At 39.7% G+C, this 26,961-nt stretch overlaps 1 protein-coding gene across 3 annotated transcripts; it reads left to right on the top strand.

Annotated features, from left to right (window-relative positions):
- The first annotated feature begins 13,867 nt into the window (after positions 1–13,867).
- GDAP1 (ganglioside induced differentiation associated protein 1) lies at positions 13,868–22,879 on the top strand. Of its 3 annotated transcripts, XM_050891920.1 has the most exons (6): positions 13,868–13,911; positions 14,190–14,382; positions 15,613–15,786; positions 19,423–19,517; positions 19,967–20,081; positions 22,425–22,879. In XM_050891920.1, the coding sequence occupies exons 2-6, from the start codon at positions 14,277–14,279 to the stop codon at positions 22,805–22,807; spliced, it is 873 nt and encodes a 290-aa protein (XP_050747877.1). In that variant the 5' UTR covers positions 13,868–13,911; positions 14,190–14,276; the 3' UTR covers positions 22,808–22,879. The 3 variants fall into 3 exon arrangements, with proteins under 3 accessions (XP_050747877.1, XP_050747878.1, XP_050747880.1); XM_050891921.1 differs by lacking the exon at positions 15,613–15,786; XM_050891923.1 differs by lacking the exons at positions 19,423–19,517; positions 19,967–20,081.
- The last annotated feature ends 4,082 nt before the right edge of the window (positions 22,880–26,961 follow it).

Below are 26,961 nucleotides of genomic sequence, written 5' to 3'. Positions count from 1 at the left end.
ATAACGACGAGTGCATCACTATACCTTAATCCACTTTAAAAAAAAAATTAACTCCAAATGTGTTTGATTTTATAATGTTTGATTTGAAGGAAAGTGTAACATCATAATGACAACCCTAAATTACCACCCAAATTATATAGGTGGAAAAGATCTACAAAATCAGATTTATCCCTAGCAAGTTTTTCCTAAATGGTGATATGAATCCTGCAACTGCTGCAGTTCAAGTCTTGCTTCCTCAGGGAAGATGGAAATGGTTTATTGCTTTCCTCTTTGCAGCAAATTCATAAGTGTTTGAAGACGGCTCGTCATGTCTTGCTTTAGCCCTTTTCTTTAGCCTAAGCAGGCTGTATCTCTCATTATTTCCTCCTAGACCTTGTGACTATCACTGTTGCTGTTGTCTGGACTTTCTCCAATTATGTTATGTATTTGTTAAAGTCTGATTTTGAAAACAAAACACATTATTTGGCTAATATTGTGCCGTATTGAGGTAGCATAATTCCATGTGACTCCCAAGTGACACTATTCTTTTACACTGGTGCCAGGAATCAGCGGTGTGATGATTCCTTCCCCCCGCCCCCAACAAGATGATGTGTAACAACTTGTCTTCAGTGTGTGACTCGCTGTTGTCCTAATCCTTTTCCACAGAATATTGTTTAACTAATTGCTTCCCACTTTGTATTAGTGAAGTTGAGTTTCACTCAGCAGGTTTTCACTAGCATGCTTTTTTTTCCCCTTAAGATTACTTTCCCGGGTTAAGTTAATTCTGAATTTTAATCCCATATTGCAGTTTCTCCTTGGTTTCTAACAGTTTGCACATTTGCACATGCAGTAACCGAACTCTTCCAAGGTCAAAGTTAGTAATGAATGTATTGAATGTTAAAGGATTTGGTACAGATTTAGCATTTGATATCTCCTTCAGGCTTGGCACTTAATAATTAATAACCATTACTTAGTAACTGTAAACAATGTGTACTCTCTTGCCACAGCTTTGCCTAGATCACCTTTAATGAACATCAGCAGCTTTGCTGAAGTCGAAATACGTAATATCTCTTTTGGTGAAGGCTGAAACAAAAAAGCATTTAACATTTTGGTTTATCTCAGTGGTGCATCTGAAAGCTTTCCTTCCCCACTGGGCAGTGGCACAGCCCTTCCATTTGCCTTCCTCCTCCCACTACAAGGCTGTCTCGTTTCCTTTTCTGTTCCTTCCTAACCAGGTCTCATTCTGTGATTTGGCCTTTCTGATCTTGCCCCTACATACTTGCACTCTTCCCTAATATTCTTCCTTTAGTAATTTGACCTACTTTCTACTTGCGTATACTTCCTTCTAGTGTTTCAGGATCATTGAAGAGCTCTTGATTTAGTCAAGTTTGTCTCGTGATACTGATCTTATTTTCCCTTCACATCGGGGTAGTTTGTGTTTATGCCCTTCACATTATTTCTTTTAGAAAACAGATTGCTCTTTTTGGAGTTTATAATAAAATAAAACCTAGTAGAGAGCAAATCTAAGTTTGTGGTTTTTACAAGGCAGTCTTGGCCGACACTGGCTTGAGATATTCTCATGCTTGAGATATTCTCATGCCCCCAGCCCTCCGTGCTGCCAGCACAACTGTTTCTTCAGTGAGCTGTGATTTGGATCAGGGGACCAATCCAGCTTGAAAATAATCCAGCAAAAAGATTTATTTTTATTTTGCTCTTAAAGCTGAATAATTTGTTCTGTTTGCAGAGCATCTATACAAACAATTGCCCTAATACAATTGAAAGCATCCAGAAAAGCTGGCAGCTTTACAGTTCACCTCTTTTGGTTTTAATTCCGTTCTCTTTTTCCTAGGAATTACAAATAATATTTTCCCATAATCTCTCACCCAAGTTGCCCACAGTCTTGCATTTTCAGTCAGTTTACCCCCCGTTAAAAGGAAAAGATATTCCAGATTTGACATAGTCACTTATCTGCTGGGTAAAAAAACTTTTCCCTGTAACACGGTTCTGTAATTGCCCTGTAGTACCTTCCCAGCAGGTCCCTCAGTTGTTGAAGTCCCCCATATTCACCCTGTTCTCTGCTTTGAAGAACTAGCAGCAGCACCCAAAGCTCTTGAGTCCTGTGCTGTTGTGTCCTACAGATTTTCCAGGTGCCTAAGGAGGTCCAAGACCTGATTGAAACTTTTCTTATTGTTTGCAGGGTTTGTATTAACTCTCATGTCAGGTAAGAATTGGGATTGTTTCATGTTTTTTTAGTGATGTGCAAAGCATCTCTCTTTCCTGCCTGGATGTGTATTTTCTGGCTTTGCTTTGTTTTAAATTGTAGGAGTGTCATATCTTCAAGATCTTAATTCCTCTGGTAATTTTCATGTAAATTAGTTAATGAGTTAAATAATTTTCATACATGTTGCTTTAATACTGTAGGAAAAAACAGTTCAGCAGCCTTACTCACTGCTCACTGAGCTGCCATTTTTCTGAATACCTCTATTGAGAGCCACTTACATCTTCCCAGAGATCTAGGCCTTTTGCCATGATTTAGGCCACCTATTCATTGAAAATCCTCCTTCATTAGTTAGCAATTTCATCACCAGTGATTACAGACCTTCACAGAGGTTTTGGTAAAGAGAATTTCTTCATCAGACAGACAGTCCCTGCTCTGCGGTTTCCATCTCCTGCAGCATGACTCTGCTGGAGGAGACCAGAGCTCTGCAGGTCACGCCGGGCCACCTCTGCAGCGGTGAGTACAACTGGAGAAGGCACCCATCCCAGCTTTCATAGGGCCTGCAGTTCTCCAGCTGCTCCCTGGACCTTGCAGTTCCTTATGATCTGCCTTGATTTTATCTGGCAGATTTTATCAGACATAGGGATGAGGTCTGTCTGCATTCATACCTAATTCTGACTTAACATGGGGTCTGTCTTGTGAATTTCTTTGTTTTTTCTTCTTAGAAAAATTGAAGTGCCTTTTTTTTTCTTTAAAAGTGATAAGTTAATGTTAAAATAGCAATTAGATACGTTATTTCTAATTTTAAACCACATATTGATGGCCACAGCTATTAGCATCCGCTCTGGTTATGCCGTACTGGAGCAGAACAAAACAGCTGTTGCATTTCACCAATGAACTGGTGTTGGTGCTTCTTAAACCTTGAATAGTTGATTAACTTTATGTAAAAACCGGTTGTTCTGAGTGAATCCATTTGTGAAATGGATCGAAAATCATTGTCATTCTAAATATGATTTATAGGTACAACCTTGGTGGGTTTTGTTTGGGTTTTTTTTTTTTTTTCCCCAGATAATGGAGAAAACAAGGCAAATGCTACCAGAGATGCAAAAGCTGAGCTTTTTGCTCTTTGATGATGAATCTAATATGGATATTTTTATACACAGCGTTTTGAGATTTGTTTCTATTAACAAAGTCCTCAATAAAGGAATTGATCTTTAGAGGACACTACTGCGGGGCTAAGCAGGCTGCGCTGCAAAGACCTTTAATAGACAGCCACTCCCTCAATCTGCTTAAACTTTGATGAGGATAATACAGCTTACTCTAACTGATTTTTGATAAAACAATAAAAGACAAACAGATGCTTGTTATGCCTGAGTTGATAAATGCACCCTATTGGTACGTTTCTTGTGCTTATCCAGGAATATTTGTCCTGGGGGAAGAAATTTTCTCACCACAGCTAACATGCAAGTTAAACACCTAAACGTATTTTGATGTTTAATTTTACATGAAAAAATATAGCAAGGGTTAGTGCATCATAATCAGCCTAATCAATGAATTAAAACTCCCAGCTGGTATAAGATTTCACTTATTCTTGGTTTGCTTCTATTCTGTTGGCTTTTTAAAATGCTAGTAACATAATGTCATGATATTTTTGTATGATGAAGAAACCTGTTCAGCGTGTGGATTACACTATTAGCCCCTTTTGCATCTTGAAAACTGGCTTTCTTAGCAAATACACTTAATGTAATATTGCATTGCTGCAAAATAGTTTTCTATTTGTCCACTGAAATTTCAACTTAAAGATTAGATTTTGCTCTTTGGAAGACATAACCACCAAAACAGAATTTTGGGTGGTGCGCTCTGTATTCTGCAGGTGCAGTACAGTTTTTATGCTCTTCTTTTGGTGAAGTCACATGAATTGTGTCTGCAGCTCTGCACGTGAACGTGTTATGTATATCTGTGCTTCTGGCAAGTACGAGATGGACATTGGACAACTTAGTATTTGCGTTATTTTTTTTCTGAAGACAAACTGTATGATTGGGAGGATTTTAAGCCTTAGTTTTGTTTAAAAGTAACTTTTTTTTTTTAGTAGAAAACACCTCATGCTAGGTGTGGAGTCTAAAACAAGTTTCCTAGTGTTCTTTATCAAAGCATCATCCTTTAGTAACTGCGGTTGTCACAGTAAACAAAATCCTTTTACGTAGAAGATTATGATCTTGTTGCAGTAGGTCCTTTGTGAAAAAGTAGCCATTATTTGAGTTTTTGTGACCCAACTATACCCTGTATTCATCATGTAACAGTGAAATTTAATCTAAGATTCATACAGAATATAAAAATATTCCTTCTCTGATGATGTCTGCTCTAATCACGGTATGTATATCTTCCTAGTAATACAGTGTGTTTGAAAAACAATTATATGATGTTTTATTATGTCTGAATGCGTAATAAATGTAATTGACTTATAGAATAATCAACTGTATTCAGTTAGGCATGTATTTATCATTAAATCGTTCACTTGTAGGTATGCCTAAAACCAGCTGTGCTATGAAGTCCATGGTAGAGATCACTTTAGTTCATGTTTTAGCTTATTAATTTTAAAATTTGGCAATGTCATTAACCTGCATGATATTTGGATATGTTAGGTACAAAGTTTATTTCAGTTGATTTGAGAACTGAAATTAATTTTTAAATTCACTTGTTTCATATGACAACATTGCAAAATGTGTATTAATTCACCCACAGTTAACTATGTGGTATTTTTGCTTATATGAGGTTCTGCCATGACAACAAAAAACGTAATAGAGCTGGAGGACTGTGGTTCTGTGACATGGCATGCTAAAGTTAGAAGTAGGGGGTTGCAGTTTTGTTTTCATGTATAAAGGGATATGGTTTTGGTTTTGTGTAAGTTTGAGACTGCAGTTTTTGTCTAACTAATGAAACTTCTAATGAGACTTGATTTTTAACAGCTCAGCATATTTGGAAAATTGAGCCCAATTAAATATTTAAAAAATGTCAGCCATTTTTGAAAATTCATGATATCAGGATTTTCCTGCCCCAAATTTCAGTATCCAGGAAGTGGAAGAATTGGGCACTATGCAACTTCGTGATTCTCCAGTTTTAGTGCTGAAAATTTATTTGTATAGACTTAAGAGAAGAAAAAAAATTGTGATCTTTTCTGTGCAATATGGTGTCAGTGGCATGTTTCTAGTTTTTTTTGTTGTTGTTTAAATATATTAATATCGGCAAAATGATAACATTTGAAGTGTGAAAAGTGTGCGTGCCATTTTAATCTGAAATTTTGTTTTGGTCCGTCCGTCCGTGTCCCCCCCATTACAAAGTGTAGTACAGATCTTGCGCTAGGTTGAGTTTAATCAATCACTGGAAGTGCCTGGCTCACTCTGCTGGCTACTGAGTGAGTTTCAGTTTGTACACCTAAGCTACTTGCTTGATTTTGGAAGAGGTGATCCTATGTGCACGATTGCTTCAAGAAATGCAGTATTTTTCCCCCCTATTTTCACGGTTTTTGGGAGACACAGCTGCTGTCCACATTTGGAGCTGTTGTGCAGAGCTGGAGCTACTGTGTTGCCACCAACTTGAGTTAAGATTTAATTTATGGGGACAAGTAGGCTTGTGCCTCCATATTAATTTGAATTATTTTATATAGTAATATTTTTCTTTATCTTCTTATGGTTTGATTTTTTAAAAATGTAACCTAAGACTACAAATACCTAGACTACAAAATGTTTAACACGATTATTGAAATAAGCGTGTGTGTGTGTATGATGAAGTTGTTAAAATGGAAGTCTTCAATATGTAAGTAAGCTTGCTACCAGTAAATTTTGTTTTATTTCATCCTGTCACGCTTGGAGTGAGTGTTGAAAGACGAACGGGCAAGCGTTGCTCAGCCAGAGGGGAGAAGCACGTCATACAGCCCCCGGAATAGCATCGGCAGTAAATATGGTCACGCTGTTCTTCCCTGAGATAGACCCAGATCACATTCGTAGCACCCACCAGGTCTGCTGGTTACCAGACGTTCAGGGCCTTTGATGAAACATTTACGAATGCAGCTGCAGTTCGGAGGGATCTTCTGCCGGCAGTGAAGAAGCTGACATCAAGAAAATGGGAGGAAATGGGATCACAAGCCAGGGAGTTCAAACAAAACGCAATTTAGGGGGAATACAAATTTAATCACAGTATTAAAACACTGCTCCAAGATATGAACCGTGTTCTTGTTAGACTCCCTTTTCATGTTAACTTCATTATGTTTTCCAGTGACTTAGAACCACTAAAGCGTGAAGCTTTTGTAGAGGAGGAAAGGTGGACTGAAAAATAGCTCTTTGTTCAACTGTCTTAGGTCATACACAATGTCAAGACTGGAATTAAAATGTATTATAAAGTGAAGTTAGAGAGAGGCTGAGATTAAAAAGTTTTTTCCAGTTCCAGTTATTTCTCACTTTGTGCAATATATTGAAATAAAGTAAGATAGTCCTGAAGGTCTGTGGTAGTGGCCTATCTAGCATGTTAGAGGGAAATCTAATTATCCAAGGTCAAGAAAAAACCTGCTAATTTCTTCATCTTGAAAAGATAGCTTATTCCCTCTGGGTCAAAAGGATGTTCTCACTTCCTTGTCCCTAAGCTCTGTTCGTATTGACTCTTCTATTAATATAGCTTCTGTATTTTTTTAATGTTTGTATTTTGCTCTGAGGACTGTAACACACAAGTCAAATTCTGCCTTTGCCTTCTGGCCACTGGACTTGATAGGACACTACAGGAATTAAGGCGAAGCATTGCGTCTTCCTCCACCCCCCTGCCAGTTTATGCGTCTCTGTAAAATTTGAAAAGCTCGCTTCAGCTTCTGCAGCTTCTCTCCTCTGGCTTTGCCTCCGCAGCCGGTGCATTAGCTAGGGTGTTAGTGGAAAGGGTTTGTTATTTCAGACACATACCATCGCCTGCTGCACTCACTTCTCCCCTGCACTTGCACAGGGCACGGAGACAACTTCATACTTTCATTTGTATCAGTTACACACACAGGATTTAAATTTATCCCTTTCTCTGTATAGCTTTTTTTTTTTTTGTCAGATAACTCAGTAAATGCTAAAAAGCAAGTATTACTGCCTTCAGCTGGCACTAACATAGTACATCTATTTTTCTTAAGAAAATCTCATTGAGCTAAACGTGACAAGGGAAGTGTTTTCAGAGCAGTAGCTCTGGTATTTGTTCTCTATTCGTGAGTGACGTTATGCAGTTGAGAAAAAATCATGCCAGCGTGTTTCAGTTAGTGCCAAAAGAACATAGACAGCGATTCAGTGCCCAGATCTATTGCTGCCCAAAACTGTATCTTGTCCTATTTATACTTTCACAAATGAGGGTCTTGCTTACAAGAGGAGTTAGGTGAATATTGTGTTTGTGTGCTATTTGATACTGAATTTGTCCAGCTGTTTTACATTCTGCTGTTCTTCTAAGCACTGAAAATTTAAGGTTCTAAGTGGCATAGATAGTTTGTAACAATCAAGTCAAAGAATCCCAGCTTCTTAAATTATCGTCACTTGTGTTGGAGTTAACTTCACTGGAAATACCTGGGTACCACAAAATACCTTTGTCTACAAAGCAAGAGTTGACCATTTCTTGCTATTCAGTACACCTAAAACACAAATATTGATTACTAAACTCTTGAACACTTAAACTATGTTTGAGGTTACTGAACTCTTAAACTATGTTTAAGAAATAAGACTCATCTACAGACTAAAACAATAATTTAAATTAAAGTGGAATTAGTTTAGATCAGGACTCAAGTTTGGGGTTTACTCATTAGTATCAACTAACAGTCCAATTCTTTTGTGCTTTTTCATCAACACTTGCCAAGGGGCTGAAAAACTCAAAGAGCAATTATCAATCAAATATGGAGTAGCAGTTTCATTAAAGAAAACAGGAGAAGAAATCTAAATCTGTCTGAAGGCCTAACAAAATAGTATGCTGATGTCTGGCCGGGAGAGTGGAAGTTGCGTAATGGGAAGTCTGAGGCGCCCTTCATCAAGTGCAGAAATGAGAGCTGGTACTGGAAGTCATGCACGCAGAGGGCCCCCCGCTGGGAAATAGCAGGAATAAAAATTCCAGTTGGCTAATACAGATGTAGTGAGAAGTGATACTTAAGGAAAATTTCGTCAGCTTTCAAAATTTAGTAAATATAAGAAGTTGATATATCATAGTTGATCACTACAGTTTCCTTTTTGTTTCTGCCATACTATAATTTGAAAAGACACTACAATACTGGTGCATAATTTCCATGATTTAGATCGGAAAATAAAAATGTTACTCAGTAAGAGAAAATACCCTACCCACGCTTATGGCCCTCACCTCTCCACAAGCAATCATGAACTGGGTTACCCAGCCAGCCCTGATGATTTTCCTGTGGTGGCGTGGAGCCCACGGATGGTGCAGGGCAGAACAGCCTTCATCCCTGTTGCTGTGCTGGCGCAGGGTGCTCTGGAACAGAGGGTGACCTAAGCTTTTGAAAGCACTTTTTCATACTTCCATCTAACATGGATGTCTGACTATCACATGAAGTGAGGTTTCAAGGAGGCTAATTGAAATATTTTGCCTGTTACTGTTTGGTTTTTAGTCCAGGTTTGCACAAAGGTAGTGAGCAAACAGCAAGAATTAAGGCTGAAGAAATAAGACTTTCCTTATTTAAATGAGAACTATGTTTTTGTGTTGTCTTAATGATTATTGTTGTTAAAAGTAATGGCTTTTCCTCAGTGGCAGCTGTTTTTTTACCTGTCAATGAAAATGTCTGGAAGTATAAGATAACCCTTTAAAGTATTTTAAAACTATTTTTGTGAGTAGGTGGCTGAAAAAGATCAAATGTTTAAACTCATTTACAAATTAACTTATAAAAGTTTTCACAACATTTTCAATAAAAAGTGTAACTAAGATTTTTAGAAATTTTTGAAAATGGTTACACTTTGGGCTTGTTTCAGGGATGGAAAGAATCTGATTTCTATAATTTTTCAGGAAAGATCTTTTAAAATTATTTTCTGGTCAAATAAAATACTGCATGAGACTTCGAAGGACATTTTACAAAATTGTATTTAACCTCTTAGATTTCCTTAAGGCTTTCTGTACTTGGTTGTCATCCCAGTTACTGGATCTTTATATTTTGCAGTGTGATTGTAGTAGAATTTGAACAGACCTAAGACCTGATATACGACCCATTGAAGTCAGTACAAATCGCCCCACTGACTTTGATGGACTTTGTTTCAACATCTAAATAATCTACTTTACTAGCTCAAAGTTGCACGCTCTGTTTTTGGCCACAGGCAATAGCTGGAAGCTACTATTTTTTACATTCATTTTTTGTGCTGTAGTAATACGTGAATTTTAATGGGCAGCCAAAACCCAATGTGCTAGACAGTGCTGTGCAAACATGCAACATGATGGCAGTCTTTGCTCAACAAAATGTCATCACTGTTAGATTAAAACCAATATAAAAATCAACACCTGGATGTTGTGCACAGAGGTACAGAGCACAGGAGAACTTTTTAATAGAATTTTCACTTGTGTGAGTTACACATCTAAGTTAATGTGAGGGAAGATGAGCGTGTGAAGTGATGATTGTTCCTAATAGCTCAGTAATGACCAAGTTCTTTAGCCAGCATATTTCACATACGCACAGAGACAACAAACACGGGCAAGTACATAAAAACATGTTTTAGATCTTTTGAATTTGGCTGATATGTTAGATTTTATAATTTGAAGATGCTGATTATATAAAAACTTGAGGAATGACAGACTGGATAAAGCTGTACTGATAATACCTAGATTTTAAGGTTTGTAGCTAAGAAATAGCCCTTTTTGCACCTTATGTAAATATATTAAATCTATTTCTGTGCTTGCTTAAAAAGCCTGATATTTGAGGAAAATTTATTCCAATCATCAAAACTGTTGAAGTTTTTATAGCATTAGAACAATGAATATTTTTGTTATATCTCAAGAACTAGAAATGTATGCAATCACTACTAACTATTTTGAAATAGGCTTACTATAAAACTACAAAGAATAATTTTATATAGAAAAACTAATTATTAAGCAGTGTTTCTGAAGTATTGACATACGAAACTCGTTCTGCATGGAACAGGTTGGACTATGGTATTTAGGGAAAATTTTGGCAGAATTTTGTGGTGAAATCCCTGAAGAAAACCTAGTATGATACGTTAAGTAACTCTGAAAGTGACTAAATAAGTTCTATTAATAGGTGGGTTTTGTTGGATGTAAAATGGTAACTCAGTAATTATATTTCTTGAGAATATGCATCAGCTATCTAGAATTACTTAGGTTGACATCCCTCCATGGTTTTATACATAGTTAAATTAGGACATAGATAGTCTCAACTGTGACTATCAAGATGTAACTTTGCTCTCACTGTTTCTGAAGGGTTGCATATCTAATTCATCAGTCATATTAAAGACAGTTCCTGTGTCAATATTAAATCTCACCCTTGTCTCTGAATTCAATGCTGTGTTTTGACTCATGTCATCGCTAGTAGTGCAGCACGTGCAACTGGAATTTAGCCAATAACTATTGATGACAGAAGGTCCAGAATAGAGCCTGTCTTACTTTCCCAACCAGTACTAACTCCTGCACCACTGTCAATTAGGCCAGTTCTGCACTTGGAACTGAACCAATGCATCTGTTAATGATGCATGCACAGAATCCAGCTAATTTGCAGCTATAATGCTCTGGCTGCATAGAAAAAAGCAAAAGATTTTTTTTCCCCCTGTAATCTAATCAAACTTCATTTTCAATATGCACAAAGAATTGATCTGATAAGAAGTTGTCATTTTTTACTTGCAGCAATAACTTTTATGACACATCTAGCCTAGATGTTTCCTGACAATATCATGCAGTGAGTGGTGAAATAAGGAAGAAAACAACCAGAATACTGATTTACAGATCTTTGACCGAATTTATACATCAGCTTATTAAGTTGATTTTTGTACTGCTTATCTATTAGTAATACCTGTAAATGTTATTTTCTTTCCATGATGTAAAAATACGTGCATAAAAAAATCTGGTAGAGGGGTGTATATATATTTTTTGTAAACATGTACAGGATGCTAAAAAAAGCCCAAGAGAGGCCATGTAGAGAAACAGGGCAAGAATATCAGTATGGTAAGAAAAGTAATTTATCACGCAGTGCTAGTGGTCTGCTTGCAACGGCAACGTGCCAAGATGCCGGTCAGATTTGCAGTTGTGTGGCTTTGTGCCTTGCACTGCTTTTGTATTCATGACATTTACACATTAAAAAGTACCTTTACGGAGACTAACTTTCATGGCAGTCGTGTAAAGCTTTGTGTAAATGCATGTCGATAGAAGGTTTTCCAGAATGCTGTGAGCTCTTTCATGATCTGGCCCTTTTGCTTGCTTTTCTTCGTGTACGAGAAGGTAGAGGGGCTTGGGAGCAAGCGTAGGTAGTTGGATAGGTGCTCGTCGTGAAGAAAAAGGCATCAGCCCCTTTTCGTCGTCGTCTGGAGAGAGGAGGTACATCGCATCGTATTTTTGGAAAAGGGAGGCCTCGTGTGGTCAGTCGGGAGAACAGCTGCCTGCCGGGCTGGGGGGGGGAGCCCCGCCGCAAGCGCTCCCTCCTTCAGCTGCACTGGCCTTAGGCAAGCCGGCACGGTAAGCGCGGCCATGCTTGGTGGCATTTCATAGCAGTACTGATGACTAGGTTAAAGGAAGAAGGAACACCCGAGCCTGATTGCAGCTGCTCTGTTATTGAACAGCTCTGACGTAGGAAATACTGTTCTCACCGGTCCTTTTTCCCTTATTGTGTTAGAAGATAGATACCTTTCGTTGCCTTTCTAGGCGGCTAAAACAGGTAACATAACTCAAAACTCAGAAGTCCATGTTTGATACTAAATCAGGTAGTTGAACAAGAGAATTGAAATGGAGCAGTGGTCTGTCTGGTAACTGACAAAATGACAACATTTTGATTCAAAGACAAAACTAAGAAAAAAACCCAAAACCTGGGAGAGTGTCTAGTGCATGTAAATTTAAAAAAAAAAAGGTCTGAGGTATCCAATGCTCAGTTCTTTGCCTTGAGATATTGTAAAATCTAGCTGTGAGGAACTGTACAGCAACCCAGGTAGAGACCTGTGAGAATACCTGTGTATCAGCGAGTCATAGGTTCAAGCCCTAGCGCACGAGAGGGTATTCCAGCACTCTTACCTTAGACATGTATCTTGGAGAGAAGTAAGTCCAGTTGTAACGTATTTATCTCATTCCATTGATTGCATTATTATCAGTTCTAAGCACATTCTCCAACTTTTCGAGGAATTACAATTAAATTCTCCAAAGTGTAGGATTTACCATCAGTAACACATTGACTACTATCATCAGCTGGGATTTGTGATCTCATCATGCCTGCCCTTCTGAAGAGATTATTTCAGTTTGTGACGCTAGCTGGGAGTAGTCTCTGGGGAAGGCATGGGGCTGCCCGTGTGCCCACTCACGTGAACAGTGCGGGGCTGGAAGCTGGCTCGTTGTTTCTCCCCTTTTGATTTATAAGATTTGTTCATTACCTTGTCTCTTTCAGTGACTTAAATCGATTCCCTTGCTTAACATTAGTAAAAATTTCCCTTAAAATCAAATGTACTTGTTATTGGGATGTAGCTCTTGACATACTAGGTTCAGGTCTTCAGGATACTAATGGTGGAATTCATCTAGTATATAGAAATTGTGTGAGTGGGTTATCAGGTTCACCTGAAGTAGTTGCCTGTATTGCAGATTGAGCAGTCAGGATGAAGAGAACAATATTCTGGACTCTGTAATCTCACCATGGCTTTTAGTTTGCTCATCTCCCTGAGGCAGCAGATAGTGTCTAATGGATGTATATCGAATCTTCTAAACTATCTCCAGTGTGAGATACAGAGAAAGCATTTTCTGATGATGGAAGCTAGTGTTTGTTAGCAAATGCTTTTCAGGACCTTACTTCACACAGGAAAAAAAACCCTGCAAAACTGTTCAGTTTTCTAATTTTGTCTAGAAGAAAATAATATTTGAGAAGCCTTGTCTCTTGAGACTGATAGAACACATCTGGAGGCAAAAGAAGTGTATATATTCCAGAGCCTTATTTCTTCTTGCTATAAGTTAAGTGCATTTTGCAATAGAGTATTTATACCCATAGGGTCCAATTCAGGATGTCTTCTGGTAATATTTATCATTTTTTCCCAAGAGCGTGATGCCAATGTCCCTGAAATTCACAGTGGAAGTGCTTGTTCAAGAGCAAATAAAAGATAAAAAAAAAAGGGGGGGGGGGGGGGGAATCCTGCCATGTGACCTTTTTACCTGCGCATCCATCTTTCTGCGCTTCCCTAGGGGATGCTGTGGATGGTTTTGCAGGCGGTTTCCCCTTAGGAAGGGCCGTCCTCTGAGCAGTGCGGGGGGGAAGAAGGGGGTATCCTCCGCACCCCCCGGGCAGCGCCTTCTTTTCATTTCCAAGAGCAGGCCGCTGCAGGGCGGGCACGGCTGCCGCTGCGCGCCCGCGCAGGCCTCCTGCCCCGCCCGGCGCGGCGCAGCGCGCCGAGCCGAGCCGAGCCGTGCCGTGCCGTGCCGTGCCGTGCCGTGCCGTGCCGCCGTCCGGCTCCCGGTGCGGCGGGCGGTGGGGCATGGCGCCGCTGGTGCTGTACCACTGGACGCAGTCCTTCTCCTCGCAGAAGGTGAGGGGGGCGGCGGGGGCGCGGGGCGGCGGCCTGCAGGCCCCGGGTTGCCTCCTGCCGGGGTGCCGGCGGGTCCATGGCGGGGCGGTGCCGGCAGCCCCCGCCTGCCCGCGGCGGGTGCTGGGCAGGAGGGAGGGCAGCGCCGGTGGCCTGCACCCGCGGCAGGGCCGGGCGGGGAGCCGGGGCCGGGGCCGGGCCGGGCCGGGTTGGCTCCACAGACCGGGGACGGCTGTCCGGGGAGTGCTTCTGCAGGGGTGACCCCGATGATGCCGTTGCAGGTGCGCTTGGCAATAGCCGAAAAAGCCCTGAAGTGCGAAGAGCACGATGTAAACCTGCCGCTGAGCGAGCACAACGAGCCATGGTTCATGCGCTTGAATTCCTCTGGAGAAGTACCTGTCCTGATCCATGGGGAAAACATCATTTGTGAGGCAACGCAGATTATCGATTACCTTGAAGCAACGTTTGTAGATGGTAATCCCATAGGCGTTATGGTGTGAAATCCTTCCCCACCTACCCGTAGCGTGCAGCAGTGTTGGGGTCAGCTCCGTAGCGCTGTGTGTTGGTTTGGGCAGGACCAGAAAACATTTATAGTCTCACAAGTAAATGGGCTCTCCTAATAGTTGGTGGTATGGGGTAAAAACACGTTCCTTTAAAATGAACTGAAGGCCTTCTAGCACCTTTACAAGCAGCTGTAAGTAAAAACCTACCACTGTCCTCCTTACCCCTTCAGGAAGGTTGGAGAAGTCAGTAATGGCAGCACTGCGCTGTGCTAACCCTGTGGTGAGACTGCCGCGAAAAATAATGTGTTGAACAGAGAGCTGTACGACTGCTGTTGGTGGGCAGGTCCCGCTTCTCTGCGAGAAAAAAAGAACGATGCTTAATTCTAGAGTCGTCTTGGGTGGAAAAAGGAAGTAGAATGAGTAAATTGTTTTTGGAGCCAAAATGGAGTGAAGAGATAAAAAAGTAAGAAGAAAAAACTCGGAAGTGATCACATGCAGGCTTTTGAAATTTTTTGTGTCTGTATTGCCAGAAAACAGACTGCCTCAATTTTTGAAGGAAAGGCAGAGTTTTACTTTTTTAGGTGTGAAGAGGCAGCATTTTGTGTTTCAGGGGCTTAGCGCTGCGATTTCTAAGGCATGAAGAAAACTTCCTTGTTTGGTGAACATAATATGTATTTAATGCTGGCGTTTTCATCAAATGAAGAGTCGGGGCCCAGGTAAATCGAGGGCAGGGTAAAACTCAGTGGTGTGCAGGAATACTTCTAATCATGCTTTGAGTAGGATTCCTGTACTGTAATTTTTACACCATTGCAGCTGTAGTAATGGTTCAGCCGTAACAACTTAATAGAACCTCAGTTGTGCCCTACTGTGAGAGGGCTGAAGGGTTGTGTGCCATGGTCGCCCGTTCCTAGAAGTACAAAATAGATGCTGAATCCAGTTTTCTGATTTGAAGGCCTCTTAAATATGTGTTCATGTGGGTTGCTGAATAGGAGTTGGAAGTATTCAAACGTTTTAAAATGAAGTACGTGTATATACGTTTCTCTGAGCTGTTGAGTTACAGTGGGGAACAAGTGAAGCTTTCTTAACTGTGGCTGTGTCGTCTGTGCTGGTTGGACATAACCGAAGTAACTTTGGAAATACTGCTTTTGGTCAATTACGTGGTTCTTCTTTTCTTAACTTTATTTTTAACTTTGTATTGCAGAGGAAGTACCAAGATTAATGCCGGAAGAAGGGAGCATGTATTATCCAAGGGTGCAACACTACAGAGAGCTTTTAGACTCCTTACCTATGGATGCCTACACGCATGGCTGCATCCTGCACCCCGAGTTAACTGTGGACTCCATGATTCCAGCCTATGCTACCAGCAGAATTCGTAGTATGTACTGATATAGCTCTGAATGCCCATCAGTTAATAGGATGTTGCATTACATTCATCTTGTGTCTTCAGTGCACCTTAAGCAGAATATATTGAACACAGATTTCCAGTTTTCGTTGCAATCCTTGATAATTTGTGCATATACTTTTTATTGATTTTGTAGTCTGTTATGATTTGAAAACGGGAAAGAGAAAGTGTCATTTTTCAGGTGTCTGTGGAATTAATTTTCCTAGTGACTGAAAATGTGCTTCTTGTGCATAACAGAAAATGGCAGCTGTGACAGCTGTGAGTATTTTATTTTCTGATCTTGCTGTTTATGCTTATAAAGCAATTTCTAGGGAACAGCTCTATTACTGCTCACATCAAACCACTACACTGAAGGAAACCCATTTTTTTGTGATTGTAAACTTGTAATAAGTTTACCTATTAAGTTAACACAATTGCTTTCCTCTCAAAGTGGTGCAAATGCAGATTAGCCTCAATGAAACAGAGTCTGTTTTATCTAATATATTATAAGAGAATCATCAGGCCCTTTTTGTCTGAAGAATGTACTAGTGTCAACTTGGTGCCAGGGTTAGGGAGAAAAAAAAAAAAAGTGTGAGGAAGTAAGTAGCTTGGGTTCATCTGGCCAATGGCAATTGTTAAAGCACAATTTAAACCAAAATCCTGGGTGCAAATAATGCAGCAATATAGAATCAGAAGAAAGGATGAACCAGTGGTCTGGTAGAATCAATGGTAAAATGGCCTTTGACTTCCTTGGGATCAGTATTTTACCCGATGGACTTTTGTATACATACCAGTTTCCCATGAAAAAACATGTTAAGGGCAGAGGAAATAACTGTGGATTATGTTGCCCTGTCCTCTTTATAGGAGAGAACCTCCTGAAACGAACTCCTGTTTCAAATCCAGCAGTTTGCAGAAATACTTAGTTTAAATAACGTTCAGTGATATTCAGAAAAATCCTTGGCAAATAATCTTTCAGTTCTCATAGCTCTTTTTTTTTTTTTATTTCTTTATTTTTCTCTTTTTTTCCTGGGTTTGGATACCAGAACTGGACAGCAGATTCTCTTCACTTTGGTATCAGATAGGGAGATAAATATTTAATTCTTTATTCTTGGGGTTTTTTTACTGTATGTATGTTTAAGGACTCCAGTGTTACTTTCAGCCACAGAACTGCACTGGGAATCCTTGTTCAGCTGGTCATGGATCATGACCTCAGTCTAGCTTTTCAGAACTGCTTGCAACCTTACAGCCCTCTCGCCAAGAAACATGGCCTGTATCTTTTCTGGACCATATCTTTTGCTTCAATTTATATTTTACATTGGACTGTGTTGAAGCATCGATTGGTTGCTTAGGCCCAGTTTATCAACCAGTCCAAACCACTGGATATCAGTGCCGTGTTTTTTCTTGAGTTGTGTCCCTTCTTGTCTTTGTACCATGGCAACCCTTAATGTTTTGCTTTTATGTTTCCTTCTGTTACAAAAGAAGTAAATAGTTCTAGGACAAGGATCAAATCCCGAGAACATGGCTGAATGACTATTCCCTGTTGACAGTTAAGTTCTGAGATCTCTGATTTTTTTTTTGTCAATGTCAGTGTTTTATATTGTGTTGATTTTTTTTGTGTATTTTAGAATGCTCCATAGAACAAAGTCAAATGCTGCAGAGACTTTGAAATGTAATACAACTATACTATTACCAAATTAGTAATATCATAAAAGGTGATACTGTGTTAGTTTGAGAAGTCCTATTTCCAACAAACTGTGTTCTCCTCCTCCTTAAAATTTTTGACAAGTCAGTTCTCTTATTAGCCGTGCTGTTATGTTGTCAGAAGTGAAGTCAGGCAGTTGGTTTTCCTTATAGTTGCATGAGTTATCCTTTATAAAACATCAGCACAGAATTAGTTTTCTTTCTGTCTGCTGCAAACTTCTTGAGCGTTGCGAAGTATTTAGAAGTCAGTGTCGATGGTCCAGTGATCAATGGTTATTTAAAAATAAATTCTTTATAAAAAGTATCTGGAGAGATTTAGAATGGGTAATTTCAGTAAAAGTAATTAGCTTTTTTTTTTTTTTTTTACTGAAGTAACATGAATTATTCTCTTATATCAGTGTACTGTGTGGGTTTTCTTTTTTTTATTTCCCCAGATGTGGATGATAACTTTATTGAACAGTTGTCCTTTACTTGTAGGCATTATTTATAGTTTTTCTGTTTTCACATAGTAATAGTCAGTGCTTTTATTATGGTTCACTTTACAATGTTGTCTTTTGTTCTGCTGACCGTATGTATTCTTCCCCTCTAGCTTCTAGTTGGTATTAATTGTTGTCAGTTTACACACACACATTCATATTGGTAGAGCTAAAATTACTACTTGTCTAAATTGGGATGTTTGCTTATCTTTTTGTACTTAAAGCATAGCCTGCTTTCTGGATTTGAGACATTTTTTTGAATAGCTCGTGGATGTTCCTAAACAATTCCTTTGCTTGTTCAGACTTCTCCTGGATGGCTTAGTTGTCAGCTTTGAAAAAGCTGATTTTTTTCAAAGTGCTAGATATAATAAGCCACCAGCCAGTTATGTATTATGTTTATGCATACCAAATCCAATTAAGTAATTAATTGCATATATAAGATTTTAGTTGTGTGATTACGTCCTTCAATTTCTTCATATACTATGTTGAAAGATGGCTTTCACAGTCATGTCAGGTTGAAACAAAGAATATATAAAACAGTGAGTTCATTATTCTCTACCAAGAATTTTTTATCAGTTTAATTTATAAGACTTAATTGGAACTAATCTTAATTATCAAGTACAAGTGAGAGGTGATTCATGCCCTATAATTATTCTTTGTTCTTAGTTTATTACTAGAAATATTTATTTTTAGAAGATAACTTATTATTCACTATCTTTTGGTATTCTACATCTGTAAGTATGGCATTTTCAAGCAAAGCCCCATTTTAAGGAGAGAAAAGGCTATCACATGCAGTAGAAATCAGTAAAATTAGCTTAAATTTTTCACATCATTCCTTCTTTAAGTCATGTAATGAATGTTTTTCTAGAACATCCATATACTCCGTAATGAACATTTCCGAAAGGGATCACAGATTTTGGTGTCACATTTTAGCTAACTGAAAACACCTTGGTTCCATATTCAGTGGTATATAGGCTTTTGCTGTGGAATTATGCACGTGACCTACAGAAAATCTCAGTACGGGCCTATCTGCACTTTCACAGCATGAAAAGTGTGTTAGGAACCCAGTGACTGAGGTGCAAAAACATCAGAGACCTAAGGTATTTGTAGTAGAATTTCATGGATTTAGCACTGGTTTCGGCAGCAGAATGATTTTATCTGAATAAGAGAAAAATATTAACAAGAATTCCTCATTCTTGCCTGGCAGATCACCACTTTATAGAGTTCGTTGCAAACTGATGAGCAGAAGGTGTGGTGGGGTCAATTTATGCTGTGGTTAAGTTTTCCAAAACATGATGTTTTTGAATCCCAACTTGGTAGTGATGCTTCATTGAAGTACCACTTCCCATTTCTTAGGTGTGCTATTTGTACACAAGCTATTGATCAGTTTCTGTGGATTGTGTTACGGGTACGTTTGGTTATCTAATGTCATTCCTTTGTTTTTTTGCATCAGGCCAAATAAGTAACACAGAATCAGAGTTGAAGAAACTTGCGGAAGAAAATCCAGACCTTCAAGATGCCTATATAGCAAAACAGAAGCGCCTTAAAGTAAGAAAACTCTTTGTATTCCCTCCCTTTATTATGAGCTTGTTAGTGTCAGGTTTTTTCTGTCACGATGTAAACATTTGTTTCACCTGTCATTACCAGTAATGTCATGCAGTGGTTTAACCCTACAAGGCATGAAGCAGTCTGTCCCCCAGATCAGCTACACACTTCAAGTGTGTGCTGAAGTATTGGATTGGTCCCCCTGACTTCAAAGGTAAGTATGCATCAGTGCTGGTGTTGGGCTGGGCGAGGCAAACCTCGATATCTAGCATCTCTAATGTTTTTTTTCTGTTATCTGAATTGTCACCAGTGTCCAAATGGTATCGAGCTGACTATGTGGAGAAAATAATCACATTTTATGAATAAACGCTGTAGTATCTAAGTAGAAGTTTCTCTGATAAAAGTGTGAACTCTGTACAATGATTAAAGCACTAACCTGTATATGTATTTAGTCTAAACTGCTGGATCATGATAATATAAAATACCTAAAGAAAATACTGGATGAACTGGAAAAAGTTTTGGATCAGGTTGAGACTGAATTGCAGCGACGAAATGAGGAAACACCAGGTAAGGAATTATTCTTGCTAATTCATGTTGATGCTTATGTTTGGGGAGACTGAGAAAACTTGTTGAGAGCACCATTATAGAACTCGTTTTAATGTATCCGATTTGATACTTTTAGCATATACTGATCTAACATCACAGAAGGGATCAATACTGTTCTAAATACTAGTTTAGTTTACTGCTGCTGTCAGTGAGTTCTCACTGTCTTATCAGAGTGCCTGATCACATTTTCAGCATAGTGAGTATAATTAGCTGCACAATTTTGCAGTATTTTATCAACAAAATAAGAAAAACCTTAACTACAGAATGTTATTCTTGATGTTGTAGTTGTAGGCCTCAGTTCACTATAATGACCACGACCTTAATGTTTAACACAGGTTTATTACCATCTTGTGTAAATACTGTGCTGATATTTGTGGTATATGCAGAATTAGCGATCTGGATAAGTGCTCTAATCATTAAGCAACCCCCCTCCCCACCCTCTTGGAAAGCAGTGGTGTTTACCTGCCATCCACCCAAATGTAAGTCGAATTTTGTTTAAATGGGATTAGTCTTCTGCTTATTCAGAGTCTGGTCCAACTCCCAGTGGTGCTAATAGGAATCCTTCCTCTGACTTCACTGGGAGCCGCATGAAGCATCAGTCAATATTAACTGCATCTGCTCAAATCAATAACTCTTTGCATTTGGCTCTATAAATAGCTGTTGTAATAATTACTAGTTACTATCAAGACAGTAGATTTGAACCAGCGATTGAAAATCTAGGTTAAATTTTCTACTGACTCAACAGCAAAAGAGTCACGGAAAATGTTTTAACTCACAAAGGATGGTAGGATTTTGTTCAGCGACCTGAGTCTGTCATCCATTTCCAGCAGCCCCTTTGCTTTCTCTGCTAAATAGCCTTTCCAAGGAGTCAGCTGATACAATATTGATGAGCTTATGAAAACTGCCAGGATCACAGGATTTAGTAAAACATAGGGCTACTACCTGCCTCTTGGAATTTTGTCTGAGGTATTCACATTTTTGAGGTTTGTGAACAGTGCTTCTCCAGGTCCTGGTCAACCTCTGAGCTTCTGCTTCTCTTGCTACTACTCAACTCCCTCATTCACTTACTGCTGCTGCCACCGCATGCATCTTTCTTTCACACAGGTTAGCTTCTTTGGTCTTCCTTTCCCTCATTTTACGTACTTAATGCACTGGATGGATCCCCAGGTATCCTTTCAGCAACATAGGATACGCTTGTTTTCTGCAGAGGCCTTTCTTCCAGACCTGCATAACTGGTCGAAATGGACTGGTACCAGCGGTGTGCCAAACTGTCCCTTTCCTCTGGTGGCAAATGAGTTGAAAGGGACGTTGCAAAATTTCTCTGTTTCCACAGAGGTGCTGCTGAACATTGATGCCAGCGTTTTTGCGTGCCTGTTGAGTGGGAAGAACTGCAAAAGGTTGCAAATAAGGAGGGAACGCCATAGTCCTGTTTGAGATCTAGGCTGGAGCAGAGTACTCATGCTGGCAGCTATGCTAACTACCAAATTTCATATCCTGGGTTTCGAAAGCTCACGGTGTAGCCAGTACAGGTCAGCCCTACCACGTGGTGGTGGTTCAGATCACTGAAGTTAGAGGTGTGATGCTGCCTGGCAGTGCCTGCTCTAAGCCATCCCAGGAAGATTCACCTCTTTCCTTTGACTGGAGAGGGAGCCTGGGGTCTCCATCTGTGCTCCTGACTAATGAATATCCACCGCTTCTCAAACTTCTCAGCGTAAAAACCCCATGGTTTGGGGTCTAGGAGGCACAAAGGAAGGACGGGTAGACAAACTGTCTTCTCGCTGAGCTGGTGTGTTTGGTGCAGGTCAGTCATCTGATCTGTTTCTTTTTGACTTGAAAGTCTCCAGCAAATTAGCAGTTCTTGAGTGAATGCCATAGAGCTGAGTGACACAGGCAAGATGATAAATTCTTCAGGCAAGTGGTAGCTTTTCGGTAAAAGCTAAACTGCCTTCCTCCTTTCCACTCCTGTTTAATTTAATCCAGATTTGAGAAATGTAGTTGAAGAAAATAAGTGTTTACTGTAGGTTTTAACTTATGAACCTGAAATGTGGCTCTTTTTTTCTTAACAAATGTAGGCCAGGCTGCTGAGCCTAAGACTTGTTGTGTGAAGACAATATTGTGTGAAGAATGGACAGGGATTAGTAAAATGTTCATTGATTAAAGTCATACCTTAGCTGAAGTGTTGGTGGTGTTTATTAGACAGCATTTTGAAATAGCACTAAACTAAATGTTAGCCCGTGGAGGCTTCTATGTGTGCTTGTATTTGTTCCATTAGCTCCTAATTCATTATGTTTTATCTCTGCTTAGAAGATGAAAATCAGCCTTGGCTCTGTGGTGATTTCTTCAGTCTGGCAGATGTATCACTTGCCGTCACGTTACATCGCCTGAAGTTTCTGGGATTAGCAAGAAGAAACTGGGGAAACGGAAAGCGGCCCAACTTGGAAGCCTATTATGAGCGTGTCCTGAAGAGAAAAGCATTTTACAAAGTTTTAGGACACGTCAACAATATATTAATCTCGGCTGTTCTGCCAACAGCATTCCGTGTGGCCAAGAAAAGGGCTCCCAGGGTTCTTGGCACCACCCTGCTGGTCAGCATGCTGGCGGGAATGGGTTATCTTGCTTTCATGTGTCTTCGGAAGAGGTTTGCCAACATGATGTTATCGATTAGAACCAGGCAAAATTATTTTTAGACCCATCTGTCCCTGGTGGTGAGTGGAGGGCATCTCTACCCCCCAGGAAAATATCCCCAATAAAATATAAACGTAGAGGAAAGGTTATGTCTGTGAATTAGAACATTGTCACACAGTAATCGTCTCCTGCTGTTGTATAATTGGATAGGCAATGCCGAGATATTTGTGGAAAATATATGCTGGGGGGACAACAAAAGGAGGAAGAGACTTTCTTTTCAGATGAGGACCTATAAGGGCTGTGACGGTGCTTTGTTAAAGTGGTTATTGTCTCCTTTACCCAGTAGCTGACCTAATTATAATGCTTTTATTTAATAGATATGCAGCAATGTGACAGCTTTTCACTGTGGGTGAAATGCATTACTGTGAGAAACTAGCATTGTTGAAATACTGAAAATAGCACTTACTTTAAATGCTCGGAGTAGGATTTAAGTGGAACATAGGCTCTGTGCCTGTTGTGTACAGGAGTGAGTGTCTCTGTACTGGTTAATGTCTATTGATTTGCAGTTGGACCTTTAGGAATGTGTTAAAAAGTAGTCTTGTGGAGCCACTTTTGTCACTGTATGTTCATGCAGCAGTACATGAAGAGACCTGAAACACATATGAACATCAGTGACTTGTGGACCACACGAGTGAAGTTCTCCAGAGGCATCAGCGGTCAACAGATGCTAGACTTCTGCTGAAATACAAATGGAAGTGAAAAACCTGACACTTGTCTTTTGAAAGCCTTTTGGGTAGCCTTTGGCCCAGCCAGGTACCCAGCTCAGCCGCAAGCCCTGGCTGAGTCAAACCAAACTATCTTGGTGCACATTTCCTGCTTTCATTGGGGTGGCTTGATACAGTTGTCTCCATATTAGTGTCCCATGTGCCCTTTCTTGTTTCCACTCTGAGCACTGGCTATTTTTTGCACACTACTTGGCTATGTTAGCAATTGCCTGTGCCTCTATGAAATGTCTGCCCACAACGTGCCACAGCCAACTAGAAAACGTATGCACAACAATGCATTTTGTAAATGTCATTTAAAATAGCTCACTATCTTTCAGTCTGGTTAGGTAGCCTAGATTGAAGGTGAAACTGTACTTCAGCAATCTGTTTACTGAGGGAGAGGTGTCATATTGGTGGTAAGTGAAAAATATAGATCAGTTTGGAGACAGATGATTTGTACTGCACATTTTTTGCAAAGCTGCACTCTTGTAGCCTGTAGGAAAGGTGTCGAAAACCACTTTGATTACTTCCCACTACTCAGCAGATGCTGGGAGTTTTATTAGGTTGAACTGAGCTCCTGTTCCAATGAGAAATGCACATTTACCTGAAAGTAGACTTTGGATCATTTTGCAGCAAGAAAGCAATTGGGAAGGGCTGAAAATTCTCGTGACAGTTTAGTAAGATTTTTGTATTCTTGATGAATGTATGAAAGCGTCCGAGTTTTGTTTACAAGTTGTAGATAACTGCAACAAACAAAACATAGCTTTAAATGTTTGCCTATCGACAACCAGTGCTAACAGGCCTAAGTACATTTTAGATCCAGTGCTGGTGGCTGTGGCCTCTCTGCACAATTGCTTTTGAGCGTCAAGAAGATCCTCTCTCAGGTTTGCTGAAGAAAACTGAGGCAGTTTCTGTCTGGGCAGTCTCACCATCTAGCAGATATCAAAATGGATAAAATTGTTGAATACTCCTGCTTATAATTTAATATTGTGCTAGTTGTCTAGCAAAAGAAGACCTAAATCTCATTGCTTCTTTTCAGTAATAAGAAACATCTTACCTAGGAAAAAATGCTTTTTTTTTATTTGTCAAAAAGACAGTTTTATATAATTCTATTTCATGACACAGTTGTTCTCAAGAACTTGTTGAATTAAATGTGCTCTATTTAGAAAAGCTTTATTATCTCTAGAGTAAGTTTAATCCAACAATACTGTTAATGTGCTGGCAGCTTTAACTGAGTTTGTTGTTTGTATATTGCAGTTGCATTTACTTGTAACCAACAAATTCCACTAAGTTAATAAACACAGAGTAAGGCCGGTAACGTAATGCTTCCCTGGCATGTATTTCTGTCAGGCCAGCTGTAAAATATAATCTGATCAAGTCACGGTAAAATTCAATATATATGACTTAGCTTTCTTTAGAATTAATTTCTATTTTACTTTTTCCTTCCTCTTTTTTTTTTCATGTGTTAGTTCTAGATAAGGACACTTATATTCCCAGAGGTGTGCCAGTTTAGTTCACACTAGCAGCCCTGTGGGCTGTGAGACAGGCTAATTATTGATGAAGCAGTTTTACTCCCCCCCCCTCGCCCAACCCTCAGTGATCTCTGCGCTTCAGCTAGCGCTCGTTGCCTGCCAGGCCTGCAGGTACTGTTGGGAAGGCCTGAAGTGACCACCAGATGTCAGTGGTCCTCCAGGGCTGCACTTTGGCATGGCTCTGAGATGTGCAGGAAAACGCTAGTTTTCACGAACAAAATGTTTGTGATCTCAGCGTAAGATGGATGTGAGCATCCTCATCAGACTAGCAGTCTCCCAAGAGCTCTGGAAACAACTGCTTTGGTCTGCTACAGGCTGGTTCTCTGATACCTGTCATGTATGCTTGTGTGTAGCTTCTACACTGGATAAATAAGAGGGCAAAGTTGAAATATTATTTCACATTAAAATGAATGTTACTGAGCAGCAATTAAACTTGTTGACTGCCGGAATGAATGTGGATAAAACTTTTACTGCGGAAAAGTTTGGATCCCTAGTTTAATTCATGTCTGCTAGTTCAACTATTTGATAGCCTACTTATTTTCACTGCCCTGAAGTACTCTGTGCGACATCGATTTCTGTACAGGTGGCAGCAAAAGGCTTATCCATGATTAAATTCCTCAAAATAGGATGAGATTTAGAAGCACATATGCTGTATTTGGCTCTTTGTGCAGGATAGCTTTTGTGTGGTGCTTGTAAAGTTTCTTTTCAGCCTGGCTTATTTTCTTTGCTCTAGTACCTCTGTATACTATTTAAATTGGATACACAAGCAATCTTCTGGTTTTCATTTACTATTTGCTGTCATATCATGCATCAGATATGTTTCATATCTTTCTATGTGGGACCTGCACAATAAACATCGATTCCAAGACCACTTTCTAGACTGGTTTATGTCTTCTGTGTCAGTTAAACAAAGCACATTTGAGGATCACACAGTATTGCTGTAAGGAGTCTGATGCTATTCAAGGAGAGAAGCCTCTGATAATTCAGTTTAAAAGGTGTTCAGCAGATTTCCTTGCATGTATCTGGAAACAAGTTACAGTGATAGTTTTCTTTGGTTGTCTGTCTGAGCTGTATATGCATGAGGCTCAACAGAAGCCATTTAATAATGTAAAAAAACCCATTTAAAGAAGGAGGGCAAGCAGTTTTCGTGTTGTCAATTAATCCATACCCAAAAAAAGCCCCACTTCCCTTCTGAGTGTGACTGTAATTCTTGGCTTACGTTGTTGAGCTGCAGAAGCTGGGGCTCCTTTCTGTAAGGTGCATGACAAGCACGTAAGCTGTGTGCACACTGGCATTATCCTTAATGAGACCAAGCAGTGTGCCCCGACCAGCATTAGTCTGGCCATAAGCTTTTTTTTTTTTGTCTTGCACTGTAGCAGTTTGCATTGGACCTCCTTTCTTGTTAAGCAGAGGAGTAGACGAGTACTTGAGGCTTGCATGCATTTCCTCTCGGTATTTTGAAAGTCAGCAGAGCTGCTAGGATCAGGTAGATGGCTGGTAGGGCTTGAGTTTCAGGAGATTATGACACCTGTGGTCTACGGACCACCTTTGAGGTGGCCTTGATGTTAGCATTAATCAGAAGTATACACAGAGCCCTTGCTGTGAAGAGCTTATGTCTAAACAGACAAGAGGAGCAAGAGTGAATGGGAAGGTAAGTACGGCAAGTATAAATAGCTTGTCCAGATTCACATAGCCATACGCCACTTTTGTATATCACATTTTTAAAGGCATTTTTTACTTGTCTTAATTTTATGAGAGAAAGGAGCTACTAAGGTTTAGAGAACAGATTGGCATGCCCTAATTCGTGAGGATTAGAGATAGCAGTAGACAGAAAGAAGGTAAAAAGTAGTGGACCTAGCTAACTGGAGCACACTGTGCTCTGCAATAAGGCATATGACAGATTATTCGTTACTGAGGCCT

This window comes from Gymnogyps californianus, chromosome 2, assembly GCF_018139145.2.
Source record: "Gymnogyps californianus isolate 813 chromosome 2, ASM1813914v2, whole genome shotgun sequence".
NCBI classification, from domain to species: domain Eukaryota; kingdom Metazoa; phylum Chordata; class Aves; order Accipitriformes; family Cathartidae; genus Gymnogyps; species Gymnogyps californianus.
The sequence above is the reverse complement of the archived record's forward strand: the minus strand, read 5'-3'. Positions and strand labels throughout refer to the sequence as shown.